General features: G+C 44.7%; 1 protein-coding gene across 3 annotated transcripts in view; it reads left to right on the top strand.

The window, feature by feature from the left end:
• The window catches only part of BACH2 (BTB domain and CNC homolog 2), a 143,562-nt gene that overhangs the window by 108,032 nt on the left and 16,955 nt on the right, over nucleotides 1–18,575 (top strand). For all 3 annotated transcript variants that reach the window (XM_041412331.1, XM_041412332.1, XM_041412333.1), the window contains exon 5: nucleotides 14,445–15,989. In XM_041412331.1, coding sequence (XP_041268265.1) covers nucleotides 14,445–15,989 — 1,545 coding nt within the window. The remainder of the gene's footprint in view (nucleotides 1–14,444; nucleotides 15,990–18,575) is intronic.

An 18,575-nucleotide genomic window follows, 5' to 3' on the forward strand; every position in this document is an offset into this window, starting at 1 on the left:
TTCATTAGCTGTTGGGAGCTCCTCTGTTGAGGTCTCTAGCCTTGTTTTTACAGTGCTTTTGGCAGTGTTTCTGCACTTGGTGTGCGAATTTTTATGATCTGTTGCATGTTATTCATGCAATTTCCTGCCCTGTAATGGTATCAGTTTTCCAGACACAGAGGAATACAAACGAAAACCCAGGAGCCTGCATTAGCATAAAATGTCCCAGTTCTGTCAGTTTGATTAATTTGTCTCTTTGTCTCCACTCTATATGATAAGTGCTATTAATGGTTGCAACACTTCATATGTCAAAGTCTTTCTTCCTAATGACTTGAAAATGTGGTTTATTTCCCCCTTTTTTGTATTATTTTTCTCATTTAGCATTCCACTCAAGTATAGATTTATGCCATGCTCTTTCATTATCTTACTGGTTGCAGCACTGGAGTGATTACATATGGTGTAGGGTATGAGCAAAGATGCGATCCCAGGGGCAGCAGCTGCTGATGCAAGCTGAAAATAGATCCAGCGTATGCTCAGCACTTTTCCCAGAGGTCTTTTATTTATTAGGAGCAGTCTTGGTACAGGACAGCTCGGACCCTCATTTAGCAAGATGACTTTTTGCCTTTCAAGAACAGTGCGGTGACTTTGCGCTATTTACTGACTGCTGTGTAATTTTTTTTGTCACCATCTCCTGTGGAAGCAGAGACTTTACCTAACATAAATTGTAATATAATCCTGATTTATAATGAAGTCAAGAAATGACAGGCTCCATTTGAAGTAATGGAACTTGACAGATCTAAGGTTTAAATTAAATAATCCTATTTGTAAGACAGCATTTGTACATGGTACACTGATTTAAAATGAACTTCAGTTCTTCTTCAACGAATCCTTTACCATTCTCTGTGTTTTACCTTCCATAGAGGTTTTTTGGGGAACAGAGTTATTTGACGAGAACAATTTTTTATTTGAAAACGTGTATGGAACAATACATTGTTTTCTTTCCCGAAGTTCTTGCAAATTGTTTCACAGAAGACAACTTTAATTACAGAGGAAAAATTAATGTAGGTCACTTATTCAGGCCAAGCCACAGCTAACCTGCTTCAGTGGCCAGAAGAGGTCCATTACTGAGAATGAAGAGAGGGAGGATGCTGGAGAGAAAATAGTGAGGAGGGTTGTGGCTCGACTCTTCCCTTCCCAGGAGCAGAGGTTCATTCTCACAGTGATTTCTGTGGAGGGAGAAGGTCACCTCCTTCTTGCTGTCCTTCCCTCCCTTGCAGCTGGCAGAGGGGGACACTCGAAGATGATGTTTCCTCCTGCCTCTGCACCCCACCTTTCTTTGTTTGTCACCGTTGTACCAATGCAGGCAAGCAGAGCCCCGGGGTGCACAAATGGGAAGGTGGTCCTGCCGTGGCTGTTGGAAGCTGGCAGTAAGCACTGGAGTGGGGGTTGGTGGAACAAAAGGCTTGCAGAGAAAAAAAAGAGACCAGGCAGGGAATGTGAGATGCTGCAGAAACGATCAAAAAAGGCAGTGGGATAAAAACACTAAAGGTACGGTGCGTGATTTTTTTGGCTTAGATTGAGGGAAGCTGCTTTAGAAAATGTCCCCTTCTCTTTTCTCTCACTCAGCATTGTGGTTTTGCCTTCCTTTCTAGCTGTATTTTGTTGCAGCTGCCCTCTCCAGCATCTTTCTAATTCTCCTTCATAGCTGGCAGGGATGTGGCCCTTTCCCCAGGAGTCTGACAGATGCTCTCCCCCTGGACCAGCCTCCCATGCTCAGGCAGAAAGGTGCCACTGTGTGTGTTCAGCTCAGTAACGTGCCTGTGTCACGCAGCCACCATCACCCTTCTTTCCTGGGAAAACATGGAAGGTGTGGGAGGGCAGGGTGGGCACTGACCCACAGGGTCCCCCTTGGGGGAGGGCAGCCTCTCCTGCCCTGGGCTGAGAACCATCTGCCTGGGCTGGAGCTTCTCTGCCCTGCAGTGAGGGGTTTCAGGACCAGGCAGCTTCTTTCTCCTCTTTGTGGTGAACTCCAGCAGACAGTGAAGATGAGATGGCTGCTAAGGAAGGTGCTGCTTGGGCTGGAACCCAGCATGGGGACATGGCACGAGAGGCTCCTGCTCCCACATCCTGCTCTCTATGCGATTAAGAACTTTTTTTCCCAGTGCTTGCAGGGAATTAATAATTTCTATTAATTAGAAACCAAGACAAATCTCCCCAGTGCACTCAAGAAATAACAGGACTCAAGAGTGTCACTGAGAAATGGAAGGAAAAACAAGCTCACTAAGCCAAAGTGGTGCAGGCCAGTAGAAAAGGTGAAGGCAAGGAGCATCCATGCAGCAAACATGGCATTGATGTTGTGTAGGCCCTTGCTCCTCATCTAGGGAAAAAGCCAGCAAGGTCCAAGAGTAAAAATCCGTCAAGAGGTTTTAGAGTTTCTGCTGGTAGCTTGCGCACTGCCCATCTCCCTCCTCCAACAGACATGTGCATGGCTACAGGCATGGCTCTCAGTTCACTTGGAATTAATGGGATTATATACAGCGGGAGAGGAGGCAGGGTACACTGAATTCTGTGAATACAGAGCTTCAGCCTGTGCTGCTTGATCTTTAGAAAAATATAAGTGAAACAAAAAGTAGCAAGAACCAATTTTAGAGTGCTTCGGTATGCACATAAACTGGTTTTCATTGCTCACAGCACACATAAATACTCACTGGTGACTGAGGCAGCAGAGTAACACTTAGCTGTTCGTTATTTTATCAGACAGTGATAATTGTAGCTAATATTTTCTTAGTAGTGTCTCTGAGAGTTTATTTATGCTGTTAATAATCTGAGCAGCTGTAATGATGGTGGCTGCCAGAGCTGTAGCCTTTTAGAATCACTCCAGTGTGGCAATGATACGATGGTAATAGAAATCCAAGGAAAAAACGATCTTTTCAGAGCAGATGGGGCTAATTCAATCCTTTTCACACACGTTCACGTTATCTCGTTTCTTTCTCACACTAGCATGCGTGGGTGCACGTGAGCATATGTAGTCACACACACACACACACACACAAATAGCTGTAAAGTCCCACCTTCTACCCTCTGAGGAAGTCAAGCTGGAAATGCCATCATTTTTCTGTGTGAAGTCTTTCTGAGGCTTCTAGGGTACATGGCATTTTCTACTCCTTAATTTCTGGGTAGATCTGAAAAATGTCATGTATGAAGCAGAAAGGGGAAAGCCATTTCCTTGGAGACAGCCCAGAGCTGGGCACAAGGTCGTGGCTGCACTAGGATGCTGTTGCCCAACCTTCCCATCTTTCCCTGCCTTTGACCTCTTTACTATGGGTCACTCCTGCTAAGCCTGCACTCCTTTAGGGACTAAAAGAGCAATTTACCTTTTACTCATAGCAGACGTGAAATCTCAGCAAGAAGGCAAATGCTTACAATTTTTTTCTGGTGGGATTTACAGAGCCTAGTTAACCTTTTGGGCCACCGAGAGAAGAGTTAACTGCTCCTCGTGGAGGATGGGAGGGAACCAACTTTGCCAGCTCAGCAGTGGCTGGTTCTCCTTGCAAATCTGCATTGCTGAGCTGAGCAGCATTGCAGGTCATTGATGAAATGTTCCAAGCAGTGGAACAAAAGCCACCGTAATCCTCAGATCTGTTGTAGCCATGCAAAAACAAAAATAAGGTGATGGCAGAAAAATTGCACATCCAAATACCAGAAATTAAACAGCAAGGCAGGGGAGGAGAAGAAAACTGGAACAAATGCAGCATTTGGCAGGTTTTCTTTTAAAAATAGGAAGCTGGGTCAGTTGTACAGGGTTTCAGCCTACCAGTTAATAGCTGTAATTGCTTGGTTACCTCATGAAGTGCATAGTAAAGCCTTTTACATTAATTTCCATCCACAGCCCAGCAAGAGCGTCTCTGGATTTAAAATGTTACGGTGTTTGCTGGGCAGCACTGTCTGCTGCCCCAGTGTAAGGATGCCAGTGATTTTGTCTGCTGTGCTGTGCCAGCACAGGGTGACAAGCAGTGCCAGAAGCAGGGGTGTCATCAGCCCCGTGGAAACCACGACAGAGCATCCCTGAGCTGCTTTGGGTGTCACCCAGCCCCATCTCCTGAGCCTGCTTCTCCTCCAGCTCCTTTGTCTTCCCACTTAGTGCTCTTCCTCAGAGTGCAACCTTGTGGATTTTAAATCATGTCTGACAGAGCCTGCTTCTTCCTCTCCTGCACTGCATGCAGTATAATAGTAGGGCTTGTAGTGAGGTGGCTTGCTGTGAAGTACTCCTTGTTTTTATGAAGTAATTACAGTGTATTTAATGCGTTGCGTATTTAATACGCTATTACATAGTTCATGTGCATAAATACATTCTGCCATGCCTGGCAAAGAGGAGTATTGGTGAATTTACAAGTCTTGGTAATTTTTCAGTGTTGTTGTGCTTACTTGTATATCAATTACAGCTTCAGAAACTCTGAACCAGTCCTCTAAACACCCCTCTGAACTGGCAAAATTCTACACGCATCTTTATTTTCTACCTATTTTGATATTTCCTAATGTAATTTGGAGGCTTATAGGATTCTTTCTTTGTTCTAAAAGTTCTGAAACTGCTTTTGTTTTCCTTTTTCTACCCACTTTGGCTCATGTTATGCACTTAAACAGATCTTTCACAGACTCCTCTCACAATTTATATTCTGTGAAAGCTTTCCCACTCCTTCCTCACCCCCCCTTACTGCTAACACTTTCTCTTGTTTTTCTTTCTTTTTTAATCTTGGGGTCAGTTTAATTTTCCTTTTGCAAAAATGTGGGACTAATTTTAATTTTAAATTACAGTTGCACTTTAATTCTGATGATGCTTTTCAGTTAAAATCTGTTCATTTCTGCTTGTTTCTTCCCCACTGGTTTCAGTATGGCTTGCACAGGCACCCAGGGAGCCGAGGCAGCATTTCTGCTGAGCCACCTTCTTGTGTCATCCTTCGTTACTGTGTTCCAGGTTTCTTAAGATGCTCCTTGCACTGGAAAACACAAAAGTATTTGAAACAGCCAGGTGTCACAGCCATGTTGCCCTTTGCTTTCTCTTCCAGTTCATGCCTGGGTGTTTAAACTCCTACTTAGTGCCACTGTTTTATATGTGTGCTTTGTTGATTGAGCAACATTGTGGCCGCGTTGTGCCTTTAGAGAGACTGTTCTTTGGAACATCTTCATCTCTAACTTTCTTTGTAACACCTTCACTCAGAGTCTCTCCTCAACAGCCCCAAACTTCTCCCAAAGCCGTTTCACCTAGGCTTGTCTGCAGGTATTCTCTTGGCCATAACTTGGAGTTTTCTGTGTTCTTGTTATGCTGTGGACAACCTCTGACATCAACATACCCCAAGCCACAGAATTAGTTAGGAAAAAAATAGTAAAATGCTGTTTGACTTCAAAATAGGTTACTGAGTGAGATTTTAAAATAAGGGCTCTGGCAGGTGTCATGTGGCAGGTTTGCTTGCAGGGGTTTAAGACGTTTCCCCCTCCAGTCCAAGAGCTGTTTTGCCAAAGGTGTTGTGCTGCTGTGAGGTGGCAGAGAGAGGTGCAGCACAGAGCTGCCTTCCTGAGCTGCCCAACTTCTCATGACTGAGTTTCTCTGTAGCCCAGGGGAGCAGCCATGCAGGCAAATGTCCCTTTTTGCTCAGAAGACTGCTGGGAATAATGGTAAAACCTAGGGCTGCCCAATGGGTACATCTGGCAGTGACCAATGTTTGGAGTAAATGTGATGCAGGCAGTGCATCCCTGCTATGGAAGAGCACTGCATCTTCCTGTCCTATAGCCTTTCAGTTTTCCAAGTTTTTGTTGATCTTTGGTAAGATGCTTGCTGCTTCCTGCCCTGAGATGTGTCTGCAGCTTATGCCTATGATTTCTACCTTCCTTCTCAATAAACGGCGTCTATTCCAAAAGGTGTGGCAAATTCAACAAATTGCTTTTTCCTCAGAATTTTCAGAGATGCAGAAAATGTGCAGGGATACTGCCACGATTTCCAAAAGTAAATTCTTTGCATTGATTTGAAAGCAGCCTCGCTTTTGAAAGGTTGAAGGAATTTCAATTTGGCTTCAGTAACTCAGAGAAAATAAAACTAGAAGTTGTGGATTAAAATAAGCATTGCAGTTGGATCAGAGATTATTTTTACTTTTACTACACTCTAGGTTATTTTTTTTAATTTCCTAGACGTCTTCTGATTCTCTCTTCCTCTTTGGTTCCTCTGACATTACTGGCCTCAGACTTAAGACCTGGGGTTTTTGAGAGCGCTTCAAAGCTGGGCTATTGAATTTGACTGAATTTGATTCAGACAAACCTAAGCATGTGTGTGCCTCAACTCTTCCACTCCATCCACGAGTCAGTGTGGCCGAGTGCTGACATGACCAGTAGTGCGGTGTAAATCGATCCAGTGGCTGCTTACGCCATCTCTGCGCTTGGCAATCAATCCCAAGCCGCTTGTCCGGCCGTCAGCGCTGACGCACTGCCCACGGAGCAGTGGACACAGTTTGCCATTATTGCTTGCCATCCTCCAGGCAAGCCTAGCGCGAATGACTTCTCCTCCTTCCCTCCTGCAGTCACACTTGCCACATTGGAATGCTCTGCAGGCACTGAAGGATATTGGTCTCTCCTTCCCATTCAGGTGCAGAAGGAGGAGGCTCTTTGAGGTGCTGGTGCTGCCCCTGGATGCATTTATCATCCCAGAGAGTCACTTGCTTTCCCTCTACTCTCACACAGACAATCAGGGCTTCTAGTGTAAATTTGTTGTCTGGCCAACAGCTGGGATTTCAGGGGGGAAGGCTGAAGGGGGCACTTGTAGGGTTTTTTCTTTTGAAAGCACAAAATTGGAAGTTGGACAAGCACTTCCAGTATGGCATCTTCTGTAAAAGTACCACTAAGGGCAGTTAAGCATCTTCTTAACGCTCTCAGTCTGACAGCCTCAAGAGGCTGTTGTGGAGGATGCACTGGAAAGACACCAGGATACTCCTTAGACCACTCAGGGTGTGGCTTTGCAGATGACAGTTTTTCCAGGGGGTTTTTTTGAAATTAATAATTAGGTAATTTGCCTCCTAAAGAAAGGAGCTGTGTGTTCAGTGTCTCTGCTCCCCTGATGTGCATTCATGCCCAGAGAATGTGTGGTGATGGCGTGGTGGCCTCCCACCCCTGCAGTGTGATGCAATGTGGGAGAGGCCACACTGTCACTTGGTCTGCAGGTTACTCTTCTGCACAAAATTTGTATGCACTACCAAAAGAGGCAGAATGTTAAACTGGGGCTGACAGGGTATCTACTTAATTTAAAAAATGTTCTTAATGTGAAAACAAAGGCCTCTCCTTGTTGGTCTTCTCCATCAGCGCCTTGTACATTCCTTTGTTGTTTAAAAGCTTACATAAGACAAAAACCAGCTGATGCTTCTCACCCAAGTGGAATTTTTAAAGAGTGACCACTCATTTTAGGAGCTCCACAGCCTTATGAGCAAATAAATAAGGGAAATATATCTCCAACCTGCTGGTGAGAGAATATTTAAATGCATTAAATTAAAGAGGGGAAATGCAGTAAAATACTGGTGTGGCATTGCCTTACAAAAGTACTCTGCTGTTTATCATCTCCTTTGATTTTTTCCTGCCTCCTGCATGTTCCCACCTTATGTAAAAGGATCATGGCTTCAAAACAATTCCTGCCTGTGTGCATATATAGGAACAAACCATGATGTCTTAACGCTGCTGGTTTTGCACATGTGACTGACCTGTTTGAGCATAGTAATATACTTAAATCTTGCAGAGAGTTTTCCAAAACCAAGTAGGCTCAAGCTAGGAAAAAGGCAGGCTTCACCATCCCAGGTAAAAATAACCAAGTAAATAACCGGGAAGTCTCTTAATTCTTAATGGAATAACAGCTTTGGTGACTGATTTTGGTTATCAGATTACCCTCTGAAAATAACTTCTGTGCTATACTTGCAATTGGCTGTAGAAGAAAAAGAATACACTGTGTGCTAATTTTAGCAAGAAAGATTAGAGTTAATATTTAATCCCAGAGACCTTCTTCAGGCTGTGGAAAAAAATAGCAGCAGTTAACTGTCACTAATCTTATCTCCTATTTTTCTAGCATGTGTTTGATTATATAACTTGTAGTGCTGGGAACCCGCTGGCTGAGTGAGAAGTTGGTGGTTTGTTGGCTACATGCTTGGGCATTAGGCAGCATCAGGGCTGAGATGGATTAAATAGCTCTACACGTGCCTTTGGACTGCAGCAGTAATGCTGAAAGGCCAGTAAAACAGGTACCACTGTAGACCTGGTGAATAACTGGTTCATTTGGAGTTCTGCAAGGAACAGTTACATTTCTGCTATTTTTCTATCTGGTTGTTTTAAGTAATACTTAGTTTGAGATTTGATATTCAGCATGTGAGGTTTGATTCAATCTTCCTTTCTTCCTTCCCCACAAAATTGCTTAATTGAATTGATGATTTGGAATTAGAGATGAGGGGTTTCTGAATGTTCTGAGGTGCCTGCTGATGAATTTAACCTGAAAATCAAAATACTAAAAATATAAGCAGCTTGCATGCTTCACAGCAAACCTATGAGTGCTCCTATTGAGTTTTAACAAGTCTACTCCAATGTCTAAAGATAATAACATGCACCTGCGCTGCTCTGTTGGGACTTGTGCATTCTCAGTGGGTCTGAAGGTCTCACCACCCAAATTACCCCCAGTTCAGTAGGATTTAGCAACTAATGTTCTGCAGATGTCATTGTATCCCTGGAGGGGAGGAGAGGGCTCTGCCCTCTCACGCCACCACCAATGAGCTTATTCTTTGCATGTGCCCCAGGTATGCTTTATTTGGAAAGGAACAAGTGCATGTGCATTTGCTGTTGAACTTACTGCTCTTTCCTAGCAGATCATTGGCACTGTGCCCTTATTAACACAGAAATTAGCCCTGGAAAAGTCTACTAAATTAAAACCCAGATTTCCAGAACAAGGTTGTGCTTTGTTAGTTTTCCTTTGCAGTACTCAGACATAAAATATCCATCATCTTCTCTGGAAAGCCTTCCAAGACTGGTCTGAATTGACTGTTAGGTTAAGAGTCAGGGAAAAAATCCCATCCCTACATTTTCTTTTCGCTGCAAATGCCAGTAGCGCCCCATAGCAAACCAGACAGTTCTTCTCTGTTCTTGATGTTAGTTTGCATCAGATTACTGTAAACATTCCCTTGCTCCATTTTAGATACTGTCTTGCCAAGTTTTACATTCCTACATATTTACAGTGATCTTCTCTTGCCCTTAATCACTTTTCCCCTCTTTAAATTGAAGTCAGAATTTGCTGGCATTTCGCAGGGGTTGACCTTCCCTGCTCCAGATGCAGCTTTTCATACAGATGCCATTCCGAGCGGGGTTACCAGACATCCATGTTTCCTTTGGAAATAACCTTCCTTCCCACCCCCCCATAAGAAATACTGTCTGTGCAGAATTGGAGGATTTTGTCTATTTGTCTGGGATTTTGAGACATCTGGAAGTCTGGGCAGCTCGCTAATGAGCATGCACTGATGAACTCTGCGGCGCGCAGCGAGTCCGGCCCATTGGCAGAAACGTCAGCCCTCCATGTGTGCTCCCAGGCCACGTCCCGTGAGCTCAGAACAGCACAGAGGCCTCCTGGCATGCCTGATCAGCCCTCATGGAGGACATGGATACAGCAGGGAGCCAGAGCCAGTTCACCCACAGTGCTGCGTCTCCCACGGTGCCTGTGTGTGTACAGATAGGTTTAAAATAGAATTTCTGACCTAGAAGTCCCTTACAAAAGATGGTGTTCCCAATGTGGAAGTGAGCTAACCCTCCTCCTAATTTTAGAATGGTATGCGCCCAGAATTAGAAGAATGCTTTGCTGAAACTGCTCTATTTGCATCTGTCATGCTGCCTCCTTTACTAGCATTTATTGCTGACTGTCTTCTCAACTTCTTATTCTTCCATCCGACAGTGATCAATACTCTTTTCCTTGAATTAGCCAGTTTTTTGTTAATGACCAGTGAAAAAAGGAAGGCAGAGAGTCTAACAACAATGCAACTATTTCTCCAAAAGGAAAAAGCATTACCCGGAATGCATCAAGGAAATGCAATGAGAGATGATGGAGGAAAATAAGGGAAATATTTCCTCAGAAGGAGGTTTTAAGTAGAGTCTGGCAATGATCTCCCAAAGGAAGTAGTGGAAGTCTGGTCACTTAAATCAATTAGGACTAACCAGAGCATCGCACTCCCCAGGACTCTGTAAGGAGAAAAGTAATGTCAAACTGAACTAAAATAGACTTTCCGTGCTTATTTTCTGCAGGCCTGCTGTCTGTGTTTTGCTGGTAAATTCAATATGGCTAATGCTGATTAACATCTCTTGATGGTGATCATATCATTGCATTGTTTCCAGCCTGTTCCTCAATAGCACACACTCACAAGGGCATGGCCGTACAAAACACATCCCCCAGCTCAGCTAGCTCAGTCTGAAAGACAAGAGGCAGGTAAAGGGCAGGAGAAGTTGTTTCCTCTCGCCTTAACAGTGGTCAGGCTTGTTATCACCACAATGCTGAGTTGACAGAGACCTCCCTACTGCACAATGAGCACAGTGTACCTGTGACAGCACAGCAGAGGCAGGAGCTGCACATGGACCTGGTCTCTTGGATTGCTGTAGAGCAAGGAGGTGTGCCAGGTGCCTTAGGGAGGGCTGCAGTAACCGTGTCCTCTGTGCTCTAGACAGTTCTAATGCATACGAGGCCAGCTGGGGACAGAAGCAAGAAAAATAAAGTGCTTTGCCCTTAGTCTTGGTGGGCTCTTCAGCATGCTCCAAGTACACCTAAGGGAAACAAACAAGTAAACATAAAAGAAATCAAGCCTCCAAGAAGCTAAGATCTTTGCCTTTCTCTCTGTGTGAGTATTGTTTTATATGTATGCTTTACCTTTTCTCTGGCTGGTTTTCTAGGAGCCAGTCAATTCCATTTAAACAATAAAAATGGGAAGAAATTGGAATAAGGCAAAGGATTGAAAGGCACAGAAGTAGTGACTTGGCATATGAGCTTGGACAGGGTGCCCAGTGGAGGTTCCCACAAACTGACCTGCCTGGTAAACACTAATTTATACAGAAAATAAGGTTTAAAAGCAAACAACTCTTGGACATTTTATTTTCAATAGAGAAAAAAAAAAACCCTGGGATTGTTGTTGGCATGAGTTTTCCCCATCTAACAAAGGCCTTTCTCACGTGTAAATGAAGACTGTTATAGCAGAGAAATTATCTCTTTCCTTCTGCAAGCATAGAGCAACTTATTTTCACTAACTTTTTTCACTGGGATGCATCAGTCAGATCAAATAATTTTAAAAGACTGTCCTTATCTCTTCCTAGAGAAATGCCTGTGTGGTGGTAGTACATGCAGCTTCAAAGCCTTTTCTTTCCCAACGTGCGGTGTTCATAGTCACGCTCCAGTGGCTCAGTTCCAGCCTTCCTGCCAGAATGCATCAGATGCAAGCAGTCCCAAAACTGGTGGGGCCGAGGCAGGGAACCTGCCACGGGAGCCGAATCAATATTTAGACAGCTTGAGGCAGCAGAGCTTGCGCTGGCTTTCACACTTGGCAGCAAGCTTTGCACCCGTTTGTTTCCAAAGTTATTGTTTGTGCAGTTTCAAGAATTGGCACTAGAGAGATTTCCGCCTGAGGGCAATGACAAGTGCCGGGTGCTTGAAAAGAAACTTTCCCCCTTTGGATCTGAAGATTGTGAGAGTGAAGGTTGTGTCACTGGGTAATATCTCCAAAGGAAGTCAAGGCACACATTTGCTCGGAGTTTTCATCATCCTTCACATGAGGCATCTGCTGGGCACCGTGGGGAGCCCACGGCACAGTCTCGTGCTCTGCTTCCGATGCATCCAGCACAGAGCAGCTCTAACAGCTGCTTGCTGCTGTTTGTTATCCTGCTGATTTACCTGGAGCAAAAGCCTGTGTCAGCGTGGGAGACAGCCTTGCTGTGGGGTTGTATGAGTCAGCCCGAGGCTGTGCAGAGTGCCTGTGCTGGGGCAGCAGGCAGGCAGGTGAAACCCTGGCCCAGCACAGAAAATTATTCTAATTTGCTTTCCAGCCATTCCACCTAGTGGCCAAGTGACACCACTGCCAGGAGAGCTGTGTTTGTGCTCCACAGTCCCTGCAGACCTACGCTGCTGCCGAGCTTACAAGATATGCAGCAATATGTAAGCCCCCACACTGAAGATCTTACCATCAGCCTGCGAGTAGCTCATTAAGTTCCCGAGCAATTTTGTTAATCATGCTGCATAGATAAAATGCAGATAGGCCTTTAGTGAGCTGATAATCTAACAAATAGGCAGAAAGTGTAACACTGATAAAGCAGAGATTGGTTTAATAGCCAGCTGTAAATCTTGGCAATTCTGTACCAGAGGCGTATTGTTAAACAGGAATGTGCAAGTGTGTAAGTATGTGCATGAAAATGCACTGCTTCTTAAAATAGCAGATAGAGCAGTAATACTATGGATGGAATAGCTATTGGAAGCAATTTTAGAGGTGTTTTAAAATATTTTTCTCCCCATCAAAATCTGCACCACTTGTGGTGTCTTCATAAACTGCCATCATAAGTACAAATCTATGAATAACAAAGGCTTGTTTATGGAAGTCAGGATTTTCTATAAAATCTGTGAACTCTACCACTGGTCCTGAGGCAGTATAGGGCTTTATAGGCTTTTCATTGAGATGAACCAAATTATTCACTCAGATACACTCTAATCACAAATCAGACCTTTGCAAATTCATGGCCTGATGGATTACCAGCCTTTTGAGCAGCTTCTTTGCTCGGTGACATTAATTCAATTGGAAGAATAGTAAAAAGCAATTCACCTTCAGGATATCCCATACTGTCCCAAATATACCCTTCTGAGGAGCTGAGAAATGGGAGTTTCAATCCTCACACCCTGGGGAAGGAAACGGGTCTCCTACTTTCTAGGTTCCCCTTCTGTCTTTAGGTCATTTTTCAAAAAAAAGGAGACAGCAGTGCTTCTGCTTCTTGTTTGTTTTAAACGAAGGAACTGAGCTGGGGATGCCTACCACAGATATCTGCATCCAGAAGGAGGTGCATCCCAACCTCACACAGGCATGCAGGTGTTGGCTGTGCTGAATCCCATCCAGAGGCCTTTGCCTGATATGCAAAGCACAGGGAACTCAGATAAATGAGTGCTACTTGCAAGAAAGGCAAGAAGGTTTCTCAGTGAATTGAGACTGAAGGGACTTACAGGGTCATGCAGTACGTGGTTGGTGCAATGGGAAATTGAGTTGTGGTCTTCCAAATCTCAACCTTGTGGCCAAAGCACTGAATTTTCTTGTGCAGAAACCTTAATCCTTGATGATGAGTTGTGGTTCTGAAGCAGCCTCTTGCTGCTTCATGAAGAATAATTTTTCCAACCCCTTCGTTTCATACCCATTGAGAGAAAAAAAATGTAAGAGAAGTTAGTGGCTGTCAAAGTATTTTTGTCTAAAAATAGACAATATCTATAGTTTACTCTGTGGCTTAGCAACTTATTTGATAGCTGTATGTCAAGATACACCTGTAAAAAATGGGGAGGGGGGAGAAGTGTGTATTTTTTAATATATGGTATGTTAATGTTAAACACAGATGGTATGGAAAGAAAAGATGAGTAGCAGTGCATAAGTCAGACCTGGAACAGTTGTCTGGAGATCACTCTCCTGGAAACAGTTTTTACTCTTTCTACAAAGAAAATTGTGGGAAATTAAGTACTGAGGTGGGACTCAGAATAATTTCTACCATTTGACTATAAATATTAATTTCTTTTCTGTTAGCTGTACCTCAGGCTCACTGATATTGGGAACAGTATGAGGGGAATAATCTCCATGGGATAGCGGAAAGTTATACAGGCTGTACTTACCTATCATGTATTCAGCAATGGCTTGCAAAAAAATTGAGAAGAAAAAAAGGAAATTGTTTGCTTTTGAAAGAGGCAGAAAGATGCTTTCTGTTGAATTTTGCTGTAATACTAAGTGTTTCCTTCCCTAAACACTTTTTGGATAAGTGTATCTTAAGCTTGAAACTGCTGTTCATTGGACCTTCCATCAGAGTGGAAGAATCAAAACTGAATTGGTGCTTTCATGGTTGGGTGCTGTAGCACAGTTAAAATGAAATCCATGTAAGACTTAGCGGCGTCCAGGCTAGTTTTGTCAGTCTTTTATTAGGGCACAGACTTAGTTCATAGGTTGTCAAGATACTTGGGGAAAAACAGTCTCAGTTCAACCTGTACAGTGATGTACAGGAGCAACACAAAGGGAGCAGTGCTAGTTCCTGGGTGTAGCATCATTGCAGGTGTGACAGAAGAACAGCTGGTGCTGAGCACTATTTATTTCTGAATGCCAGATCTGTTAGTTTATCTAACCACCTGATGAAGGACTTGGGATGACAGCAAGAGCTGATGGTAACGCTGGCAATTTTGCTCTCTATTTTTGCAGGTCACTGTCAGGGGATTTGGTCCATTGCTACAGTTCGCCTACACTGCTAAGCTGTTACTCAGCAGAGAAAACATCCAGGAGGTCATCCACTGCGCTGAGTTCCTGCGCATGCACAACCTGGAGGACTCCTGTTTCAGCTTCCTTCAGACACAGCTGCTGAACAACGAAGATGGCCTGTTCCTGTGCAAAAAAGATACCACCTGTCAGCGCATGCACGATGAGGAGAACTCCGATGGAGATGAGGAAGAGACGATGGAATCGGAGACGTCAAAAATATCTTGCCCAAGGGAGAGGATGCACCAAGAACCCTTCAGTTTTGAAACCACTGTTGCTGGAGCAGACAAAGGCGAAGGGATGCTGCCTGACTCTGACATGCTGAGAGATAGCAAGGACAATTTGGATAAAGATGCAGTAACACGGTACCCCAGATACAAGAAATACCAGCTTGCTTGTACCAAGAATGTCTACAACACATCACACATCAGTACCTCAGGTTTTGCAAGCACATTCAGTGAAGAGAGCTCTGGAAATGGCCTCAAATCAGGACTTGCTATGGGGCAGATAAAAAGTGAGCCTCAGAATGAAGAGAACGATGAAGAAAGCATCACACTTTGCCTGTCTGGAGATGAACCTGACATCAGGGATAAAGAAGGGGATGTTGAAATGGACAGGAAACAGCCAAGCCTCACTTGTGTCGACAGGCCAAAAAGTGGGTCTTCTCCTTCTTGCTTGCGGTCTTTCTTCAACAGAACAAAAAGCATAGATTTGGTTGGCTTCCCCAGCACTTCCCAACAGCACTTTGGCAGGAGTCCAGCATGCCCTTTTGAAAAAGGGACAACTCAGGGTGACCACAAAACTGATTATGTCCCTTTCACAGGGAACTATGGACAGTCCCATGCCATGCAGAAGGATGCTTCCAACTTCACAGTGGGATCACCACTCAGGGGGCCCGGCTTTGAAACTCTCTGTAAGCAAGAAGGGGAACTGGACAGGAGGAGTGTTATATTCTCTTCAAATGCTTGTGACCAAGTAAACACTTCGGTGCATTCATATTCTGGTGTGAGCAGCTTGGACAAAGACCTCACTGAGACTGTGCCAAAGGGTCTGTGGGCTGGCGGTAGCCAGTCTCTCCCCAGCTCCCAGACCTATTCGCACAGTGGACTGACAGCTGATCACTTGCCGGGACGGATGCGGCCGAACACCAGCTGTCCGGTGCCAATTAAAGTTTGCCCTCGCTCTCCTCCTCTGGAAACCAGAACCAGGACCTCCAGCTCATGCTCTTCCTACTCGTACGCAGAGGACGGCAGCGGCGGCTCTCCCTGCAGCCTGCGGCTTTGCGAGCTCTCCTCTTCCCCTTGCTCCCAAGGCCCCCGATTCCTGGCTCCCGAGCACCAGGAGCCCGGCGTGGTGGGGGATGGATTGTACAACCCGGTCCGAGCCCAGATTAAATGTGAGCCATCCTATGGAACAAACTCCAGCGATGAGTCTGGGTCATTCTCAGAAGCAGACAGTGAATCATGTCCTGTGCAAGACAGAGGGCATGAGGTAGGGATTTAAGATAAGTACATATATCACAGTTGTTATGACCCAATTAATCTCTCCTTGATTCTCTCAAATGACTTTGCATTTCCCCTGCACTTTCTTTGTTTATAGGGGCAAAGAGTAACTTCTGGTTATTCCCTCATCAGCTGAGTGCACATGGTTGATTTCACATTAATAGGTCTGCTTGATCTCCAAGCTGTTTGGCACTTCTAAAAATTCTGGTAGAGGAAAACAGCAAATTGCTGAAAGATGAGAGATCATTGATGTGCTTAGGAGTTTGCCAGCAGTGTCCTGTCTTCCTCCCTCCCTCACCCACTTCTGTGGCTCAAAGCACTGCTCCTTATTCTTAATTTGCTGAGGTGGTTCCAGATCCATTTGTTACTGCTGTAGGTGTGTTTGAGCAACCTCAAGCTGTTCCTTTCCTGACACCAAGGGTTGGGCAGCTTGCTTGAAGAGCCAGGCTGCATGTTGCCAGCAGAGGAGTGAAACTACTCAAACAATTGTATAGCTGACCACCCTGTGCTGTGGGAATGGCATTCCCAAAGAAATCTTTGCACATGTGTGTGCATGTGTGTGTTGCACATTCAGGTACTGGGTTTTGCTTCTATTATGTGACAACTTGAGATGATGTTCCCTGTCTGTGACATTTTGTTCAGAGCTCTAGCAGCCATGGCACGAATGGTTTCAGAGAGAAGTTATCCTTTAATTTCCAGGATTGTTAAGGGAATGACTAGAGAATGATCTGGGGCTGAAGAGCAAGCCATCAATTTCCATGTAGCTCTCCCAAGAGGGGGAGGAGAAAGAGGGGTCCTCTCTAAAACTAGAGATGAAGGTGCTGCAGTGATAACTGGCTAACCTTGACCAAATAAACTGTCTGGGTGAAGTCACTACTTTGAGGGCAGACTTCAATCAAGGAGATGTGTTGTGGAGCCCAGAAAGTGGAAAAGACTGGATGTTTATTCACAGAGTTTCATTAGGAATCTGCATGACCCAGAGAACATCTGGGTGAAATCACGTATCAGGTTCCTCTAGTAATGCTGAAAAACTCCACTGAGAGCTTTTGCTTCAGTGTGGGGAGCAATAAGTGCTCATATGCTGAGAGGAGGTTTCATATGTGGAGAGCTCCCAGTTCAGAACCATGTGGGCTTAGTTATGGAGTGGGGATGAAAAGAGTGAAATTTATTCTATCCCTCAGTCTTTATTCCAGCCACGTCCCAGGCTTTATTTTTCAGACAGATGTGGGTGCTTCCTTTAGTTGGCTGCTTAGCTTTCAGAAAGGGCTGAAGAGCCAGGGGAGCCTCTGGTGTCCTAATCCCTGGTCACACTGGACCAGTGATTCTGAGAGAACAGTTCTTCTTCGTCCTCATGTCGTAAGCAGGGGACAATGCAGAAGGGAGAGGAGTCTCTTTGGGAGGCTGTCTGGGACAATGTGCAGGAGATCTCATTTGGGAAGCCCTACAGCAGCCCAGGCCATAGCTGCTTACTCAGTGAAGTCCTGCCTTTACAAGGGGCAGAGGGCAGCAGGGACCAGGGACCATTCATTTCCACCCATGTGTGCTGCTTGCTCAGCGTGAGGCAGCAGAGAGGGCAGGGGTTAGCCTTTTGAGATTTGATAATTAATTAGCTGTCATAATTACCTAATGGTGTGAAAATATGCCGCAGCAAAAATGAGCCTGGAAGAGTGAAATTAGAAGCTTACAGGGGACTGGTGGTGGTTTCCTAGAAAAAAGGTATATGCATATGTGCAGGAGAGCATGGATAAGAGGAGGGACATACAAGGAGCAAACAGGCAGCTACAGGAGGCTGTCTGGGTGTGCTGCAGGCAGGCAGACATCTGGCTCTGAGACAGTGCTAGGAAAGGTTTGCTACACTCCTGGTTTTGCTGCTGGTTTCCTCTGGGGAAGATTTTCTGAACTGTGCTGAGCAAGTTTCCTCCCTGGGACTGCTGATAAGGCTTTTTTTTATTTCTTTAGGACTACTAGGCATTAAAAATGTGGTGAGGAAATTAATGCTCCGTGAGGTTGCACTGCACTATCCTGAACAAGCCAAGGGTAAACAGATCACACCAGTGCTTTGGTAGAGATTCTGTTTAAAAATTGATCTTTTGAAGGTTGTTACCAATACAAGAGCAGACTTTGCAGCCTCATTAAACAATACTATATTAATGCAGTGACTTTGGGTGTGTATCCAGCAAGATCTGCTGCTGTGGAAACCTCAGTAAAAGGTATCTTAAACCAGACAATAGAAAATAAGTAACAGCAGCAGGAAGTTCTTGTATAAGTTGCTCTACCTGCTTTTAGCAGTTTGGCTGTGAATAAAACAGCAGAAGAGACTCACAGCTGTCTGAAATGGACAGCTTTCTGTTCTTCACCTCCCTGCAAGCTGCATGGGAATCTTTCTCCATTCCTGAAATTGTTGCTTTGCCCTTCCTGTCCTGATGACTTCACAGACAGGACCCTTTCCCCCTCCGTATCAGAACACACAGTGTTTTCTGGGCTTCTATTCAAAAAGCACCTGATAAGATATCTGGGGGTGACATGCTTGACCTTCTGGAGAGTGGCCATGCAGGTTCTGCTGCAGGTCAGCTTT

This window comes from Onychostruthus taczanowskii, unplaced genomic scaffold (genome assembly GCF_017590055.1).
Source record: "Onychostruthus taczanowskii isolate IOZ18803 unplaced genomic scaffold, ASM1759005v1 scaffold39, whole genome shotgun sequence".
Taxonomy (NCBI): domain Eukaryota; kingdom Metazoa; phylum Chordata; class Aves; order Passeriformes; family Passeridae; genus Onychostruthus; species Onychostruthus taczanowskii.